At 29.1% G+C, this 18,033-nt stretch overlaps 1 protein-coding gene across 1 annotated transcript in view; it reads left to right on the top strand.

Moving 5' to 3' along the window:
* The window catches only part of LOC142321816 (uncharacterized), a 283,628-nt gene extending 266,148 nt beyond the window's left edge, over positions 1 to 17,480 (top strand). The window contains exon 6 of the mRNA XM_075360230.1: positions 15,040 to 17,480. Coding sequence (XP_075216345.1) covers positions 15,040 to 15,116 — 77 coding nt within the window. The 3' untranslated portion in view covers positions 15,117 to 17,480. The remainder of the gene's footprint in view (positions 1 to 15,039) is intronic.
* The last annotated feature ends 553 nt before the right edge of the window (positions 17,481 to 18,033 follow it).

Genomic DNA, 18,033 nt, shown 5'->3' with positions numbered 1-18,033 from the left:
TGTGTAAAACACTATGAACTGCCAAAGTTCCTGACTAAGAAAGAAACTCTTGTAAACTACTGAAGTGGCGACTAGTAAAGAACTGGATATTTTTAATGCTAATAATGCTTTACTATGTTTAGTTGCATAGAGTCAATTTTGATTACAGACAGACCGTAATCCTAAAATTTTGAAAATTAATACTATCTTTCTACGAAAGAAAAACCTCTCATCTTTACTGTAAATTTACTGATTGGAACTACTTTTGGTAACTAATAGAAAGTAAACAATCTCAATCAAATTTTTTAATAACAGATTGAAATTAAAATTAAAAAAAACAAGCCAATCAAGTTATATACAAACCAGCCATGGGGGCAACTCCACTTATAAATGACACTGATATGCTACAGATTTCGCTGTTAAAACCGTGAACAAATCTTTGAAAAAAATACGACTGGAATACGTAAGGCGTTTCATTAAACATTCTTCTACTAAAAGAAGGTTCAATTAGGTTGAATAATGAGTAAAAAATTTATTCTAGAAGTAAAAATGTACTCAGTAAGAAAAGTGATCAGTGTGTTGGTGTTGCCCTAGATTCTTAAAAAAAGTTATTTTTTTGATACTAAAACGAATTTTAAGTTTGTTATAATTGGAGAGGAAAAATTAGAAACCTTTTCATAGCTACTGAAAAATTTATTACACGGTGAAATATAATCTACCAGATTGGAAAACTGTGGTAAGGATTCTGCTAACGTGGCTACTATGCAGTATATGTTTAATCGAAAGGAAGTTAAGCGAACTATACAAATCTTAGTCCAAAAAATTGCTCCAGGTTGTGACTTGATGCTCGGAAGCAACTTCTTACAAAAGGATTGATATTGCTAATCTATATTTTCAATGAAATTTTATTAATAATTTTTCTTCTGATACTTCTGCTGGGAGGAGAAGAAGTGAAGTAGATTTCTATGTCTCTTACCTATCTACATGTAAGAGACGTAGAAAGGTAAGTAAAACATCGTTTGGTTATAAGGCAGAGACTCTTGCACCGGATTTCATTCTTGACAATCACATGATCATATCTGTGATGCAAAATTTCTTACATATGCTACCGGCGCAGCTTTTTTCGTTTCAGAGAAGAACGGTACGCTACACTATACGAAAGTGTTATTTGCCGAGATTCATGGAAAGCTCAACACTACTTTAAAGCAACCTTGAAAGAAAGTAAATGATAGACAGCGAAGAAATATACTTAGTATATGATATATACTTATAGTTAATATATTATTGTTCCATTATTTGACTTTATTACAGTATTTTGGTGCTAAATTTAAATGAGGCTCACGGGGCGTTGGTACACCTGTCACGGATTGGTTTTAAAGCTCAGATTTCATGTCAATGATTGAATCCAAAATTAGATTTGCAAAGAGTTCTAGATGAAGCCATATTGCAAATCCTGAGGGGACTTTTATAAAAGAAAGCAGGGGTGCTATTTCTATTCTTTGCAAATGTTTATCATTAAATTCCAGATAAAATCAATGTTTGGACGCCAGAGTACAAATAATGTTTCTAATATTAAAAAAAATTGGATGGTTAGTTAACTCTTTGGATAACTGTATTTAAAATAATTTTAGTTCACTCAACTTATCAGACTCAGTTTTCTCTTGCCTAAAAAAAAATTAAAAAAGCTTACATTCCAGTTTTCAGAAACAATATATATATATATATATATATATATATATATATATATATATATCCAGCGTTTCAGAAACAAACTCAAGCAGGACGGAACCTTTTCTACCTATATTTCATATTTATTTTGACATATACTAATATTTTATACATCTCCAAAAAATGATAAACTGATGTAAATGTTCGTTTAAATCTGGGGATTTTTCAAGCTCGCTGAAGTTTTTTAAAAATTCATTTAAAAATTGTGAAGTCCTGATTTTGGTTAAAGATCCTTTTGATAAAATATTACATTATCCTGAATTTCTCAATAAAGTTAGCTGTGAGTACATCGTTGATCAATACCATATTCTGTATTTGATTTCGATGATTGTTTAAAACTTCTGATTAATCCGTATTCATAGAATTTATTTAACTACAAATATAAGGAGGTAAACATTCTAAAACAGCCCGATAGACTGTTCAATTGTTACCGTTATTTTGCAATCAACATACAGGAAACAGAGACCCTGGTTTGGTCTAGAAGGAGTTCTGCAAGAATCATATAACATCAATCATGCAGTGACTTACAAATCCCAGAATCTTTAGCATGGATTTAGCAAAGTAAGCATACAAAACTATAGATAGTAAAGAAGGATCAAAAATAAGAAAGAGGAGTTTGTGAACACAAAAGATCGACAAAGAAAAAGAAGTAGGTGACAAACACCCTTCACCGAGGAAACATCAAAGTTCGAAGCGCACCCATCCTATTATTAATTACTCAGAAAATAAGCCTGTTTTGACAAAGGAGTATATTACTTAGATATTTTCACTTACTGAGGATATTTTACCTAGATTTTTAAAGATTAATTACGAAATGTTCAAACAGGCATTTAGAGGAGGTTATTGATATATGTTATTGTTATCATTTATGAGTTATGAGTAAGCTGATAAAACTCTTTTCTCTAAATGTTAAAACATTAATGTAAAACAAAATGTTTAAAAATTGAGATAAATTTAAAATAGAAGTTTTGTGTCTGCAATTAAAAGTAATATAATACAAAAAATAAGCATTTGGTATGTAAATTAAAATTTTTATTCGTTCTTTTAGATAACAACAAATATTTTTGAATTAAATGTCTTTGTTTTAACAGCCGTTTTAACAAAATATAATATTTTTGTTATAAATTTTGGTAAAGATTTCAACTAAATAATTATTCACATCAAGAAATAAATCAAGTTAGAAAGAACAAAAATAGCTGGAAGAGATGGCTTTGTATCGTCAATCTTTATGTAATTTAAATCTACGTGAGTTTATTTCTAGTCCAGAAATCAGGGAAAATGTAACAAAGTATGATTGTATTATTGCAAAAAGGAAATGAGGAAAAACAAGAGATATAAAGCTTTTACACGTAAATCACATTTTACGAATCAGTTTTCTATAAACTGTTTTATCTAAGTTCGTTTTTATTTTTGGAAAAATACATTTCATAGGAAGAATATAGAAGATAATGGGCAGAGTCCCCCAACTCGTAAAAACTGGATCGATTGTATAGAGATGAAAGAGCCACCTGGTACCCGGTCTGAACAATGCAGATCGTTTTATACAAAAGCTTCCATTTCCATTGTTTATACTTCAGGCACAGTATACCCATCTCATGATTTTGAATAACGTCACACCACTCCGGATAATTCATGAAATTGCTTTATGTAGCAAGTAAAATTATTCTCGATCTGTTTGAATGAATAAAATGACTGAACGCGTATTTGAATATAGTTTTCATAAAGCATCAGGTTTTTGAAATAAATATATTGTTATCTACAGCTAAATACCATTAGTTTTATCAGAAATTTTAAAATTTATCACAATGAATTAAGTGAAGTATTACTGTAATTCATAACATTTTAATAAAATTTGATATAGATTTTTATCGAGAAAAAAATTATAGGAAATCAAATTGAATTTTAAGCGGTCTGTAATTAATAAATTATATCAAATTTGTTTTTCTCTTATTTTTTCGGAGAATACTTTAAAATGTTAAAGTTCAGGCTTCAAGACTTCCTAAGAAGAAGAGTAGAGAAAAGGATTTTAATAAGAATAAATGTAAATAATTTTTCAAGATCAATACAAACTGTTTAGTATTGAAAACAGGATATCACTGTCGTTTATGTAACAGAACATTGATTTGATTTGACGCATTACAGTCTGAGATTAAAAAAATAATTCATTTTTTTTAAAAACAAACTTTTTTTAATTTGCTACATAGAGTTATCCTATTATTAATATACGTATTGTTCTACTTTCATACTTTCTCTACCCGTATTTAAGGTTTTGTGTCCAAGATTTCTTTTTATTATCTTGTCAACTACGTCATGCAAAACCCGCTGCTATAATTAGTCCCTAATGGTAGCATTATTTTTATGACTGCCAAATATCACTTAAAAAAAATATGTTTCATACTTTGTGATTCAGGCTTGGTTTCTATTTATTTTCACTCTATTAAAAAAATATATATAACAGTAATAAATGAATATAGTAGAGTCATAAAAAATCAGAAGAATGATCCTTACAAAGTGTTATAATAAATCTCGTGCGCCGGGAGGATGGGGCTCGGCTTTTACCGGAGAACATCCAAGTGGTCGTATTCTTGGACAGGCCGAAGCTCACACAATCATCTTTAGGGTTGGTACCATGGTAATCTAACCTATTCCAGCACTGTAGTACCTCGGGGTGTGGGTAGAAAAGAACGTCACTTTTCAGAGTTACATTAGTGAGGTGTCGGTAAAGTTGACAAAACGGCTGACGCAATCGATCGAATAATTTCCAACTTCGGGGATTCTCGCATATCGAAGCAGAAATTTTCCCGAAAGTGGTGGTCGCAAGTTCTGTACGGGTCCCCAGTCTGATCCGTCGCGCTAGAAAGAGGATTAGTGTGAAATATTTAGTCAGATACCCAGGTCTGTTTCCCTTCGGGTATAGTGTGGGTACATCAACTCGAGCGATGCCGCCAGTGTAGTGGCCGAATTTGCGCCGACAGATTTTCTCTTCTGGAAGAAGAGAAGATGTACTGGGAATGGGTAAAAGGAATGCTGAGGCTGCGCTTGTCCGCAGGGGGTAGATCAATAAACGAACTGCAAATGGATCTATAGATTGATCGCTGACCTTCAGAGATGTTTGTATCAAAAACACGGAAAAATGGAAACTGGAGTATGAATTGATCTAGTTACTTACGGGTTACGGTTATTTTCAGGGATACCTGTGCTCGCGGACGAATTAAACAATTCGAAATAGGAGCTGTGCTCCTTAGACAATTCGTTCTATTCGTCGAGACCCTCCGCAGAATGTGATATTGGTGGGAGGGGGGAGGCTACTGCAGAATACACGGTGTTCGTGTACGATGGTTCCTGAAGCAGAGGGTAGTATGGGAGAGAATTTGACGTGCTTATCCCAGAAATAAAAAAAAATTATCATATAAAACCACGAACTAACTTAGAAAGAGAAAAATCAATTTTATCAAAACATTATCAAAATATCTAATGTCTATTTATTATTTGTCTGTAAATAGGTATTTTACAAGATACTCTAATCGAATAATGTTTTTTTTTTAAATTATTCAAATGGCTGACGATATCAAAGTCCCCATTATCTAGTACATCATGACAAATCTTTAGCTGTTACCTTATGTACTTACATTTCCTTCATGTTAGGTAAATTTCATAATAAAGCTATTTATTGTAATGGGTACCATGATTCGACTTCCGGAAAATTTCGACTTATCTTATGGTTTCAAGTCCTCCAGACACCAAAACACCATCAGTTCCAAACTATATATATTCATTTATTTATATAAATATATATTTCACTTTCTTGTGGACACGATAACTGCCGTAATTTTGCGCCAATCACTTTCAAATTGTTCCTTAAAAATAACTCGTCACAAAATCTCGGTCGATTTTGTTAACAACCAAAATCATACCATGGGGTTGGAAATGGGGAGGGCTTTTTCTAAAAATAAAATATCGTTATTACTTTGTTATTAAGTTAAATATCAAATTCGTTTAAAGTTGCTACTACTTTTTGATAAGGGCCTAAAACTTATCTATATAAAGGTTTATTGATATCACCAAATATTGGTCCAGGGGGTGAAAAAAATGAAGTTTCGAAGTCAAAAAAACCATACCTTTCATAATAGGACAGTATCAAATCGGTTTAAAGTGGTCCTTAGCCCTGTAAACAGTACTTAAAACCTTTGTATGAAATAATCTTTGATATGACGACCCCTTACAGCAAGGATGACCAAAATGTTGCTGGAATTGTAAAATAGGGCTTGTCGTATGCAAAATATATGAATTTTTTCACATGCAACCATTGTCGGAATGAGTAAATTTGAAGTTTTTCTTAATTTTAAGGTAGAAATCTTTCTTATCCCCTACTTCGCACCGGTGAAATCCACCTCCGCCTTCCGGCTAGCCAAAAGGGATTTTTTTATTTTAAAAGTTATAAAAATTTTTCTACAAAGTGATGACTTCAAACATCAATATTTAAGTAAGCAACATGTAATAAAATATTTTAGTGGTCCAAGGATTGAGATACTTCAGTAAAAAGCCTTTTCGAAAAATATTACGTATTTACTTTTGAACTCCAAAATATAATTTTTTTTTAATCTAAGAAATAAATATTTTTATTTTTCAGCAGAATAACTTAATCACGTTTAATGAAATTAAAATCTTATATCTTCATAGTCATTGGTATTAAAATTTCAATTAAATACTGAATTTATCCATTTCTAATAAGAGAAAGTGCAGTTTATGAAAGGTGACATAACGTTCTATTTATATGTATAATGTGGAACAATAGTATTTGTAAATCCATGGTATAGAAATTATTTTTTCTCTACTTGTTTCCGTTAGTTTTTATCTTTTAAAAGGTTAAATGAAGATGTTTACGCTACTTGGACGGTAGATAAACTGAGAAACGAGATAATTAGTAATTTATGTGATTCACACGTTTTATATCAAAAGTTTATTTAGTAAAAACTCATGACAGGTACATAACATTTTATACTGAGATTCGTATATGGGGTTAGTTGCCGGTTCATTTTTATGTTCTTTATTATTTTATCACTGTTGCTTTAAACATGATGCTAAGGCTGCCAGCGTTATTTATGTGACCTACATTTTCTTTTTTCTCTAAAAAAAAAAAAACGCAGAAAAAGTTTGAATTATTTTTCAGTAGAAGCACGGGCTTTTACTTTCTTATATTTATTCTTCTTTTGAAGAAAAGTTTTCTTATTTCAACGAAAAATTTGATTTGTCAACAAAAAATATAATAAAGAGGAATTGTTTACGCTTTTTTCATAAAAATGAAAGGTAATATTTTTTTTTTGGAACAGATTCAGTTATTAAAAACACAAAACTAATTAATTAATTAATTAATAAAGTCGTAGACATCTTATAAAATATTTAATAAACACAATAAATTACTAATTCTTTTTAAAAAAGTTAAAATATTATTTATTTTAATTTATGATAATTCTTGTACGTAGAACCTGATACTTGCAAAATATAATTCATAGGTTGTAACGTTAAGAATATTTAATATATAAATTCTTTAAAAGTAATTTAATTGTATATTCTTAATGAAATAATTTGATCTAATTTTGGATAATTTTGTGTATTATTTTAATGGTTAAATTTTTAGTTTATTAGTGACAATTATTCTGTAACAGTGAAATAAGTTTAAAATTTAATTGATAAAATGTTATAACTATAAAACAAACTTGATAAATGTTTAAAATTTTGATGAAATGTTAAGTTCTGCGAAGCCGACGAATTAGCGGTTAATATTATTTATGAAGAGTATTTTTGACCTTCTTAGGATGGAAGTTTTTCCATTTCATGATTTACTCTATAGCCGTGTACTCTTACAGTTTTACCGTGTAACATTGCAGAGAAGGGAAAAATTAAAGTACCCAGCTCCATATATTTCTTGTATACGAGTAGAACTCTATTCAATTGTATTTATCTTCGAAATTATTATTATTAATTTCATATTTACCTTGGCTTTGGAGTAAAATGATTTGGACATTTTTTAATTTATCTTTCTTATTTATGTAAAGACATTTTTTTAAATCTTTCCGTAGTATCATTCACATACAATAATTTTAAGATATTGCCAATGGTGGCAATAATCAATCGTAGCTAAAATTAGTGGAGGTGCTGCTCTAGAAATCTAGAAAATTATTTTATGGGCCTTTTCAAGGCCATTGTTAAAGTTTTCTGTAAAATAAAAGAACCGAAAAAACGAATGAAATAGAATAGCTGTAAGCAGGATAATAATCTAATTCTACACTTTATCGCACTCAAGATGGTACACGGTTTTTAAGCTCATGTGCTTAAAAAGCGTATTCGGTTGAACCGAATAAATAATAAAATGTCAATACACATAATAATATTTCTTAGTAATAATAGATAATAACGCCGCTGGAACTATGAAGCGCACTGTTCCATTCAAAAATTTTTGTATCTTTTTCATAGAATGGGGGATGGCTACTGACATTAAGCTCAAGGATTATATATTGTACAAGTATAAAGAAAGAATTAAAGAAAAAAGGACTCATTACGTTAAATGTTATCGACAATATCAAGGGGATGTAGGGATGCTGCAGTTCCTCAGCGGCTATGCTCGTGCCACCACTGAATAGTGCTTCCTTCTGTATTCTAGGCTTTGCAATAACAACCGGAAAAAATTTTTATTACAATTTCGCTCTAAAATTTGCTACGTTAGCAATTGTTTTTAGTAAAAAAAAAATCATCAAACTATACTTCCTCACATTCTAAAAGCACTTTTATGGAATAAACCAAACATATATTTCCACACAAAATAATTTTTAAGAATGGAATATTTCACTGTAATTTATTGTTTATTAAAACCACATTTCATTTTTAATACATCAATATTTTTAAATATTTCTATTATGAGGAAGTTTCTGCGTACAGATTAACAAAGTAAGCTGATGCTTACAACTTTATGTTCTTTGCCGCCTACTCTTCTTGATTGCAATGTACTTTTAAAATTTTCAGATATGAATTACTGTAAAAAAAGTTATTTCGAATTATTATTTTCATTCTTGCAAACCGATTCTTTATTAAACATAAAATTTTTCGCTGGAAAATATCTTATTTTAATCATTTAAATAAACGTAATTTATTGTTTATTTTAATTTACTTAACTTGTGTTCTAACAATATTAATGAAGAAATATTACTAGGAGTAATACCCAAAATTTTATCTTATTCTAATTATTAAACAATTTTATTAACACTTAACTTTATTGTGAATGTGGAACAGTAAGGAATTTAAAATAATATTTGAAGATGAAATTCATAAAAGCTAGTTTTTTTACTTCCTTGTACGAGGTAAAGGAAGTATTGTGATCGCAAAAAATTTCAAGTTTTCAGATTTCAACTGAAATATCCATTTTGACCACCCCTGAATCCAATTTGACAAGTTTTGCCGTGACGTCTGTACGTACGTATATATCTCGCATAACTCAAATACGATTGGTCGTAGAACGTTGAAATTTTGGATTTAGGGCTGTTGTAACATCTAAATGTGCACCTCCTCTTGTGATTGCAATAGACTTGACCAAAAGTGTTCAAAGAAACCCAAAATTCAAAACATTTGGTTCCTGGACTTTCTTAATTGCAGTACTAAGCAATCATTGAGTGCTTTTCAACGATATATCATACATAAGTGGTACTTATTTTCATTGGTTCCAAAGTTATAGCCAAATAAAAGTTTAATTAATGAAATATTTGGATCTTACACGGGTCTTACAAAAATACTACACTCTTTTAAGCCATATTGTAAAAAAAAAATATACTGGAGTAAACTGAAAGTTACATATTTTGAAATATTATATGCTGTTGTTTTAACTACATTAATAACAAATATTACACCGTAAATAACAAAGCCTGCTTCGTTAATAATTAGAATATCAGATTCTTTTAAGTGTAAAATATTAGAGAAAGTAATCACAGAATATTGAATACGAACTACTAAAATTAAACGATTTCAAAAAAATTATATTTCTACTTTTTTTGTATCATTGTAATCATTTGTTATGACTCGTGTTTCATAGATTCATGTTTTGTGAATTAAGGGTGTAGAACTACTTATATGTTTTATCTTGTTTAAGATTAAAGCTTAATTTAAAGAACTAAGATAATTTTTATAACGGCTGCTATTCAGTTATTTAATTGAAAATTGATGACAATAATCAACTCAAATGGTTCATTTAATTTGTAATAAAGTTACGTATAATTTGTGGAACTTTTTTTACTTCCTTGTACGAAGTAAATGAAAAATTGTGAGCGCAAAAAATTTCGGTTTTCAGATTGTAACGGAAATATCCATTTTGACTAACCCTGAATCCATTTTGACTAGTTTTGGCGTGGCATCTGTACGTACTTACGTATGTATCTCTAATTACTCAAAAACAATTAGCAGGATATTGAAATTTTGGATATATGACTGTTGTAACATCTAGTTTTGTACCTCCCCTTTTCACTGCAATTGATTGAAACAAAAGTATCCATAAATACCCAAAGGCAAAAGAAATCTGGATTTTGGACTTTTTCTTAACTGTATTAATAAGCCCTCATTAAGAGCTTTTCAACGATATATCATAAGTGGTACTTATTTCCATTGGTTCCAGAGTTATAGCCAAATAAATGTTTAATTAATGAAATATTTGGATCTTACTCGGGGAAGGCACATCGTTTCGAATCCACCTTCATTCCCGTTTTTTAAGGTTTTTTTTTAATTTAAATATATTGATTTATTAATAATTATTAACCTCTGATTGTAAAAAAAAGTTTTACAAAACACAATAATTCGATAATCACAATAAAAAAATATCAGAAGTTATTAATGAATTAGAGTTTTATGTACTTTTAATTTTTTTTAAATACTCATTTTTTTGTAATTTAAGAGGCGTACAAAAAAATCATATGGTGTCCAAATTAGATTTTTTTAAAATAAAAAATATTTATTTGATCCTTAGTTTTCTACTTTCATTTTGAAGTAAATACTATTAAATAAGATCTGCGTACAGGAAACTTTTGAAATTTGAATTTATTTGACGCGCTGAAGGGAGATTCAAACTTAAAATTTAATGCCTACGTAATATGTGGGCGGCCCCTAACATCTTTGGTTATTTAATTAACAACTCGATCAGAGTTTCAAAGTGAGGACGGATTTAAAAAAAAAAATATTTTCAAAAGGGAGATCATATAAATGTTATAACGTATAGAATACAGATTAAGATTCAAGTGTGGACGCACCACTTCCTGGTCAAAGAACAAGTGGGCCTTGCGGTCAGTGATTCTGCCGTATATATGAGCACTATTTATGAAGAGCACGATTTGTTTTATTAATAATACAACGAAACTCAATTTTATTAATAAAATAACCCACATTGTTATATGCTGTTTACATAAAAAAGTAAAATATTCCATTCCATAACTTTTCATTCTTTCTTTAGTACTGCAAATTTAAATTAATCTCTATTCCACTAGTAGTTGAGTTCAATTGGTGGTATTTAACATATTCCAAATGCACAAGCAGCCCCAATTTTTGGTGTTTTAATAATTATATTTTTAAGACTCGAAAAATGAATAACTTTAGCATGTTCCGGAAATTAAAGCTGATGAGTTTTTTATACATTAATCAATTCGAAAGTATAAGAATAAGTTCGTTCTTTTACATATTTGTCTATAAATAGTAAGGCATTCTGGTAAGAGAATTATTAAAAATAAATAAATAAAATGCTGAAATAAAAGAAAAAAAATGTTTCAAAAGGTTTGACAAAAAGTGTGCAACACCCAGTTGGACTAATTTTACTAAATGCACAAAAGAAGTTGTGTTCAACTGATGCCAAAAGAAGTTGGCAAAAATCAGTGGGAAATCGATTCTCGCACTGTAGTTTCTTTTTATTCTATCTATATTACGTGTAGTTTAAAATTGCTGTGATTCAAATGAAATAATAATTAAAAAAAACAGATAATGATCAGTTTACAGCTAATTCTCAATAGGGCACCTTGCTAGGTGGGAAACCCAAGAGGAGATTAAACAACTGGAATACAATAACAGATAATTAGTTTTTGAGTAAATATCTATTGAGAATGAAGATGCATGCACAGTTGCTTAATTTAACGTAATGTTTATATAGAATATCTTAACTGAATTTTTATAACTCGAAAAATGTACATTTTCAATACTATTCACGTTTATAAACAAGAAATTATTACGTAGTTGAATTTTTATACAGAAAATATATGCAGAAAAGTTTTTGATTAACAAGCTGATAATTTTTAGGTAGATTTCATAAGAAAGCTACCTATTGTAATCGGCATCATGATAAGACTTCCGGAAAATTTCGACATATCTTCGCGTTTCATATCCTCCAGACACCAAAACCACCGTCAATTCCAAACTTGCCGTAATTTTGCGCTAATCACTTCCAAATTGATACATGAAATATAACGACCAAAAATACGGGTTGAGTTTGTTAATGGGAAAAATCGGATCATGGGAGCTTTATCGAAAAATCAAAATATTTCTATAACTTTCTTATTAAGAAAAATATCGAATTCGTTTAAAGTTCCTACTATTTTTTGGATAAGGACCTAAAACTTATATACGTAAAGGTTTTTGATATCACCAACCATTTTCCCAGGGGGTGGAAAAAAATCAGTTTCGAAGACAAAAAAATTCGTAACTCTCTTAATACGCACAGTATCGAATCTGTTCAAAGTGGTCCTTAGTCCTCAAAACATTACCTAAAACTTTTTCCTGAAATAATTTTTATATGATCAACCCTTACGGCAAGAGATGACCAAAATGTTGCTGGAATTGTAAGATTGGGCTTGTCGTATGCTAAATATATGAAACTTTTTTCACATGCAACCATTGTCGTATTGAATAAATTTGAAATTTTCTTTAATTTTATGGTGGAAATCCTTTTTTCCCCTACTTAGCATTGGTGAAATTTACCTCCGCCTTTCGGAGTGCCAAAAGGGATTTTTTTATCATTGATTTAATAATTACCATTTATTTGATTGTTTGTTTAATTAAGAAGTGTCAACTCTGTTATATATATATATATTGTTCGCTTTAGATGTGATATTATCTACTTGTTATCTTTTTAATAATTAGTCTAATTTTAAATTGAGTGAAATACAAAACTCAAATATTATTATATATTTAACGTCAAATGGCAAAATAATAATCTACATAATTTGTTACATAATCTACATAGGAATCTACATAAGAACATTTTTACGTACGTTTGGTATCGGTTATCATCAATCCAATTAGCGATCTCAATCTTATTCCTTTGATATTTTTTGGCTAACTATAAGTATAAATGTTCTAATTTATGTTATATTACTGTTTAGTAATGTTTCAGTGCTCAAAGTAAACCGCCTAATATACAAAGTATGAACTAAGCTAAAGGTTACGCAAATAATTTCATGCAATAAAAGCACTAAAATTCTACTTACAAAATATGAAAATATAAAACACGATGCCCGATGCTATTGTTTAACGACCATCTTAATTTTTTTTTGTTATTATACCGACACAGCAACTTTAGAATCTATCCAGTAAGATAATTGAACATAACTAAATAAGATGTATTTGAAGTAACATTAAGTTGCCACAGACCCAGCGGCTTGTGACTTAATGAAATAGAAGAGCACTCCGTACGACCGGACCATAAAGTCACCTAATTGAAACGATAAAGCAAGCCAAAAATATTGTTCTTCAGCAATCTTGAAAATCACTTATCGTGCTATCTAATATATTGACCACCAAAAAATTTGGCTACCGATCTAAACAATTTTGATATCGTAGGCTGACCAGAGAGAATTCCTGCTGAAAGATTCGCTACATAAGATCTATAAGGCTATTACTCATGTACCAGGATATGTTGAGCATTTTCTGCAGTGTTTTTGTTTGTTAGCGTTCTAGTATGTCAATACTGGAGCTGTACGCTGTACCCCACAATTTAAGCCCGTAAATTCAAACAGGTTTCAAAACGGGTTTATAAATCAATAATTTACTTTTTTCTGAGATCTATGTCCTTTCAGCCGGTACGTGTATTTAAACTTGAGATCCAACTCTTACCGCTTAGAAGTGATATGTTTCGCCCAAGTAAGTCGTCGATCAAGATGAAAACCTAAATATTTACAGTCTTGAGATCTCGGAATCGGAACATTAAAGATAGAAACAGGAGAACAGTGTTACTTATGAAGGGTGAACGTGACGTGCTTTAATTTTGTTTCATTTATTGTTATTTTTCAACATGTAAGCCACGATTCGAGGAGGGTGATAATCTTGAATAAAACGACACGCAGTAGTCAGATTTTCGTGGATAGCAAGAATTGCTATCCACATACGTTGCAACTGTGGTATTTGTCGTAATTGGCAAGTCAGCCGTAAACAGAACATACAAGATGGGTCCGAGAACGCTTGCATGAGGTACCCCTGAAAGTATAAGGAACAAATCCGTCACAACCTCTCCATGTTTAACTTGAAAGCACCTGTATTCTAGGTAAGATTTTAGTACCGCATAGAAAACTCGCAGTAAAACCTTTTTCAGTTCATAGAGCAACCCTACATGCCAAACCTTGTCAAAAGCCTGACTGACATCGAGGAAAACCGCTGAACAGTACTGTTTCTCGTCTTGAGCATGATTTATAACGTTAATAATCCTGTTTGCCTGCACTACATCTTCAGTAAACAAGAAAAGGTAGTAATAGTAAATATATTGTTGTAAATTTTAAATATACTTACAAAACATTAAAAAGCTAAAATTAAATATAAACAATGCTTTTAAAATACCACAAATAAGTATTTCATCTTTTCTTTAAAATAGAATTCTGTTTTTCAAAAACTATTTGGAATTTCTTTTCAGCCAAGAAGAATGGCAATAGCCATTAAAATAGTCTAAATCATAAGCTTTCAATAATCATCAACCACTAATAAATGCACCGCTTTTGTAGAATCGTTTTTAATTTTTTACTTTTATAAAAGTTAAAAATAAATTCTACTACATATTTCCCTTTACAAATTCTCATGTATCTAATGATGACGTTTTTTTAAGAGTCAGAATGCGCAATCTCACTTTTTTTTTCATTTAAAAATTTGTGAGCATATATATATATACATATATATAAATTCTTACTTTCACGTATGTCTTATATTGTTTCTTAGCTAAACAGGGGATATTTGGAAAATTCACATTTCTTTTAATTATGCGTAAATAATAATTAATACTGATATTATGAGTTCTTAGTGATTTAATTTTTAATTATTTTCATGTTACAGGTGGTTATAGAGTCAGCTACCAGACACAAGTGTGGTTTCTGCTGTTGACAGGCCTACTAGCATTTTGTGCCAGATAGCAGATTATTGAATACGAAGTCTGAATTAGTGAATATAATTTATAAATCACTTAAAATATGTTATGTACAGTTATTTGGAAGAAAATATGAAAGAAAATATTCTATATAATTATGTGATAAAATAAATGTATTTTCATAAATAAATGAAATTTTAATTTATTTTAGATCGGATGATATATTTTTTTGTGGAATAGCTCTTTTAAGAAGTGGCAAATTTTTTTGTTTTAAAAAAGTAGTTTTTTTAACACACTGAACATTTTGGAATTAGTTAATACTGTGTTTTAATACTGTTTAAATCAGTTTTAAATGTTATAAATGTATATAGAGATGAATTTAAATCCCATATCAATCAGTTGTAAAATTAAAGTGTAAGTTAAATCTTTAATGTAAAGAGTATATTAACCCTTTTTGATCAAAGACTGAATTCTTTATAATCCATGAAACGTATCTCTAATGTAAAAACAAAATTAAAATGACAGGAATCTTTTTTCTAAACACGTTGTTTTAAATTTCAGTTATAAACACTAAAAAAAAAAAAAATGTCAACTGTTTTCATATGTTATGATGAACGTTATTCTAAATTAACTGTTGTTAATATGTTTATCTTAAATAGTTGAGGTACATTATACATGTTCAGTAAGATTTGTACATCTTATTATGTATCTTATTGTTATTCCGCTATCAAGAAATTTCATTAAATATTTAAAAAAATGGTAATATGTCATAAACAATCCTTAAAATATTATATCATTTATTAAAATGTACTCCGTTAAATTAATATATTGAATTTAATTAATTATTTCAGTAAATATGATTTTTTTTTTTAGAACTAGCAACTTTTAATTTAATTAAATTATAAGTCTTTTATCACAATATTTAGATTCACTTGTTATGAGAAAAATTTAATGTAATTAAAACATATTAAAATTTTTTCAATGCAATCTGATATATGCAATCTGTAAAGGATTATTACATTATGATTTAGTAAGGAAATTAAATAGGCTAATCATAGAAAACTTTTATGATCATCAGTCTAAATGTGACATATATCAATTTTATACATTTTTTATCATCGTAATTAATGATTTACTTTTGATTTTTTTTATAGATTTTAAAAGAATAATTTTAAAATATAAAATAATACAAAGAATGAACAGTGTGTTATAGAATGAACTCGGTGAATAATTTTCTAAGTTCGTAGATTATGTTTACAATATGCATTGTGTGAATTGTTGCGATGTATGATGTTTTAGGTAATGTAACAACAGAAAATACAAAAGCAAAGCGTAAGGCGATTACAGAACAGAATTCTTATTCTTGTATATCGTACAAAAGCGTGCTCAGTTTAGTCATGCCGTTTTGAGTTTGAAGCTTAGATTTAGAGAGAAATGCGTTATTGTACTGAAAACAAAAGCAGATCTGGGTTTGTACTAGCTGTCTAGAAAGTTATTGAACGAGTGGTATGATTTTTGGAAATGAAATTGTTAACCAATTTTTGTATTAAAACTACTAACGTTCCATTAAACTTAATGCTTTCTTTTTAGCTAATAATTTTGATCTATCTCTAACCGAGTAAAAAGAAAAAAAAATACATGTAACTTTTAAAAATAGCTGTCATTATTTAAATTTTAGTTCTAACTTTTTTACTACACATGTTTTAACCGTGCTATGTTTTTGTTAAAAAAATATTAAATTATGTTACTAAACTTAATAATAAAATTGCAAATATAAATGTTTTTTTTTTATTAATATAATGATTTAGATAGAAATCCTATTTGATTAACACCCCGTGAGGGTTCTCCGTTGCAACATTTTGAAGAAATCTAATTTAATTCAGATGCTTAAGATAAAGTTTAAAAAATTTGCTTGTGGGTTTGTATGTACGTGTGTGCATGCAAAATCAATCCTACTAAGGTTTATGTTAAAAACTATTTGATCGTACATAAGAATCTTTTACTTATAAGATGTATAAATAAAAAAAACAAAAATATTACTTCGGAGTGGAATTCAAACATGTTAATGTGTAATTTACAGCAAACTCGAATCGAAGAAGTTAAATAGTCAACTATATAATACAATTTTTTGGAGAAAACTAACATAATTTGTGGGAAAAAAATGGTTGTGAAAAATAAAACGATTAACGTTTTGTATGCGTTGTTAAAATGTACTGAATATGTAAGTGGCTACAATATGTGTTATGGCTTATATTTAATACAGTAGTTCTATTAAAATATTGATGTGATATGTTTAGCTGTAATAACTATAAATAACACAATCAGTTTCTTGTCGTTATTGTATTTTAATCTATTTTATAGTACTGGAAGTAAATAAATAATATTGGAGTTAATAAATATTTATAATGTTGATTTATATTTGTATTTTTTTAAGACACAAAGGAAATTTCTTTTTCAATTCGTATGAAAATTTACGAATTGTAGGCCATCTCAAGCTAAGTTCCACCAGCCTACAAGGTGTGAAAGGGTCGATAACATCTTGCTTGTCATATTACATCAGTAAATATTCATCGCCTGATGTTGTAAACTTTACCATTATAAAATTAAAAAAAGAAATTGTAATGTAAGTTGTAATGCTGTAGACTAAAGTATTTTTCTTCCATCCCAATTAGTTAATTTTTAATCTTCAGCAATTATTTTATTAACAAATTTTTAGTAATTTGGTAATTTTACCATTAATCTTTTTTTGTTTTGTAGCTCCCAATTCTTATTTTGCTTTATAAGATGGAAAAGTAGTCTTCAGACTATAAAAAAAAAAAAAAAATAACTGCCAGAGAATTAAAACTTAACTGATATTCTAAGGTAATTGCAGAGTTTTTAATCATTAATTGTATCTCCTCAAATTTTTACTGAAATCAGGTTAGCCAAAAGAACGCTTCAGTTGAGTCAGTTAAGCTTGGGAT

The sequence above is a fragment of the Lycorma delicatula genome, chromosome 1, assembly GCF_047948215.1.
Source record: "Lycorma delicatula isolate Av1 chromosome 1, ASM4794821v1, whole genome shotgun sequence".
Lineage (NCBI taxonomy): Eukaryota > Metazoa > Arthropoda > Insecta > Hemiptera > Fulgoridae > Lycorma > Lycorma delicatula.
The sequence above is the reverse complement of the archived record's forward strand: the minus strand, read 5'-3'. Positions and strand labels throughout refer to the sequence as shown.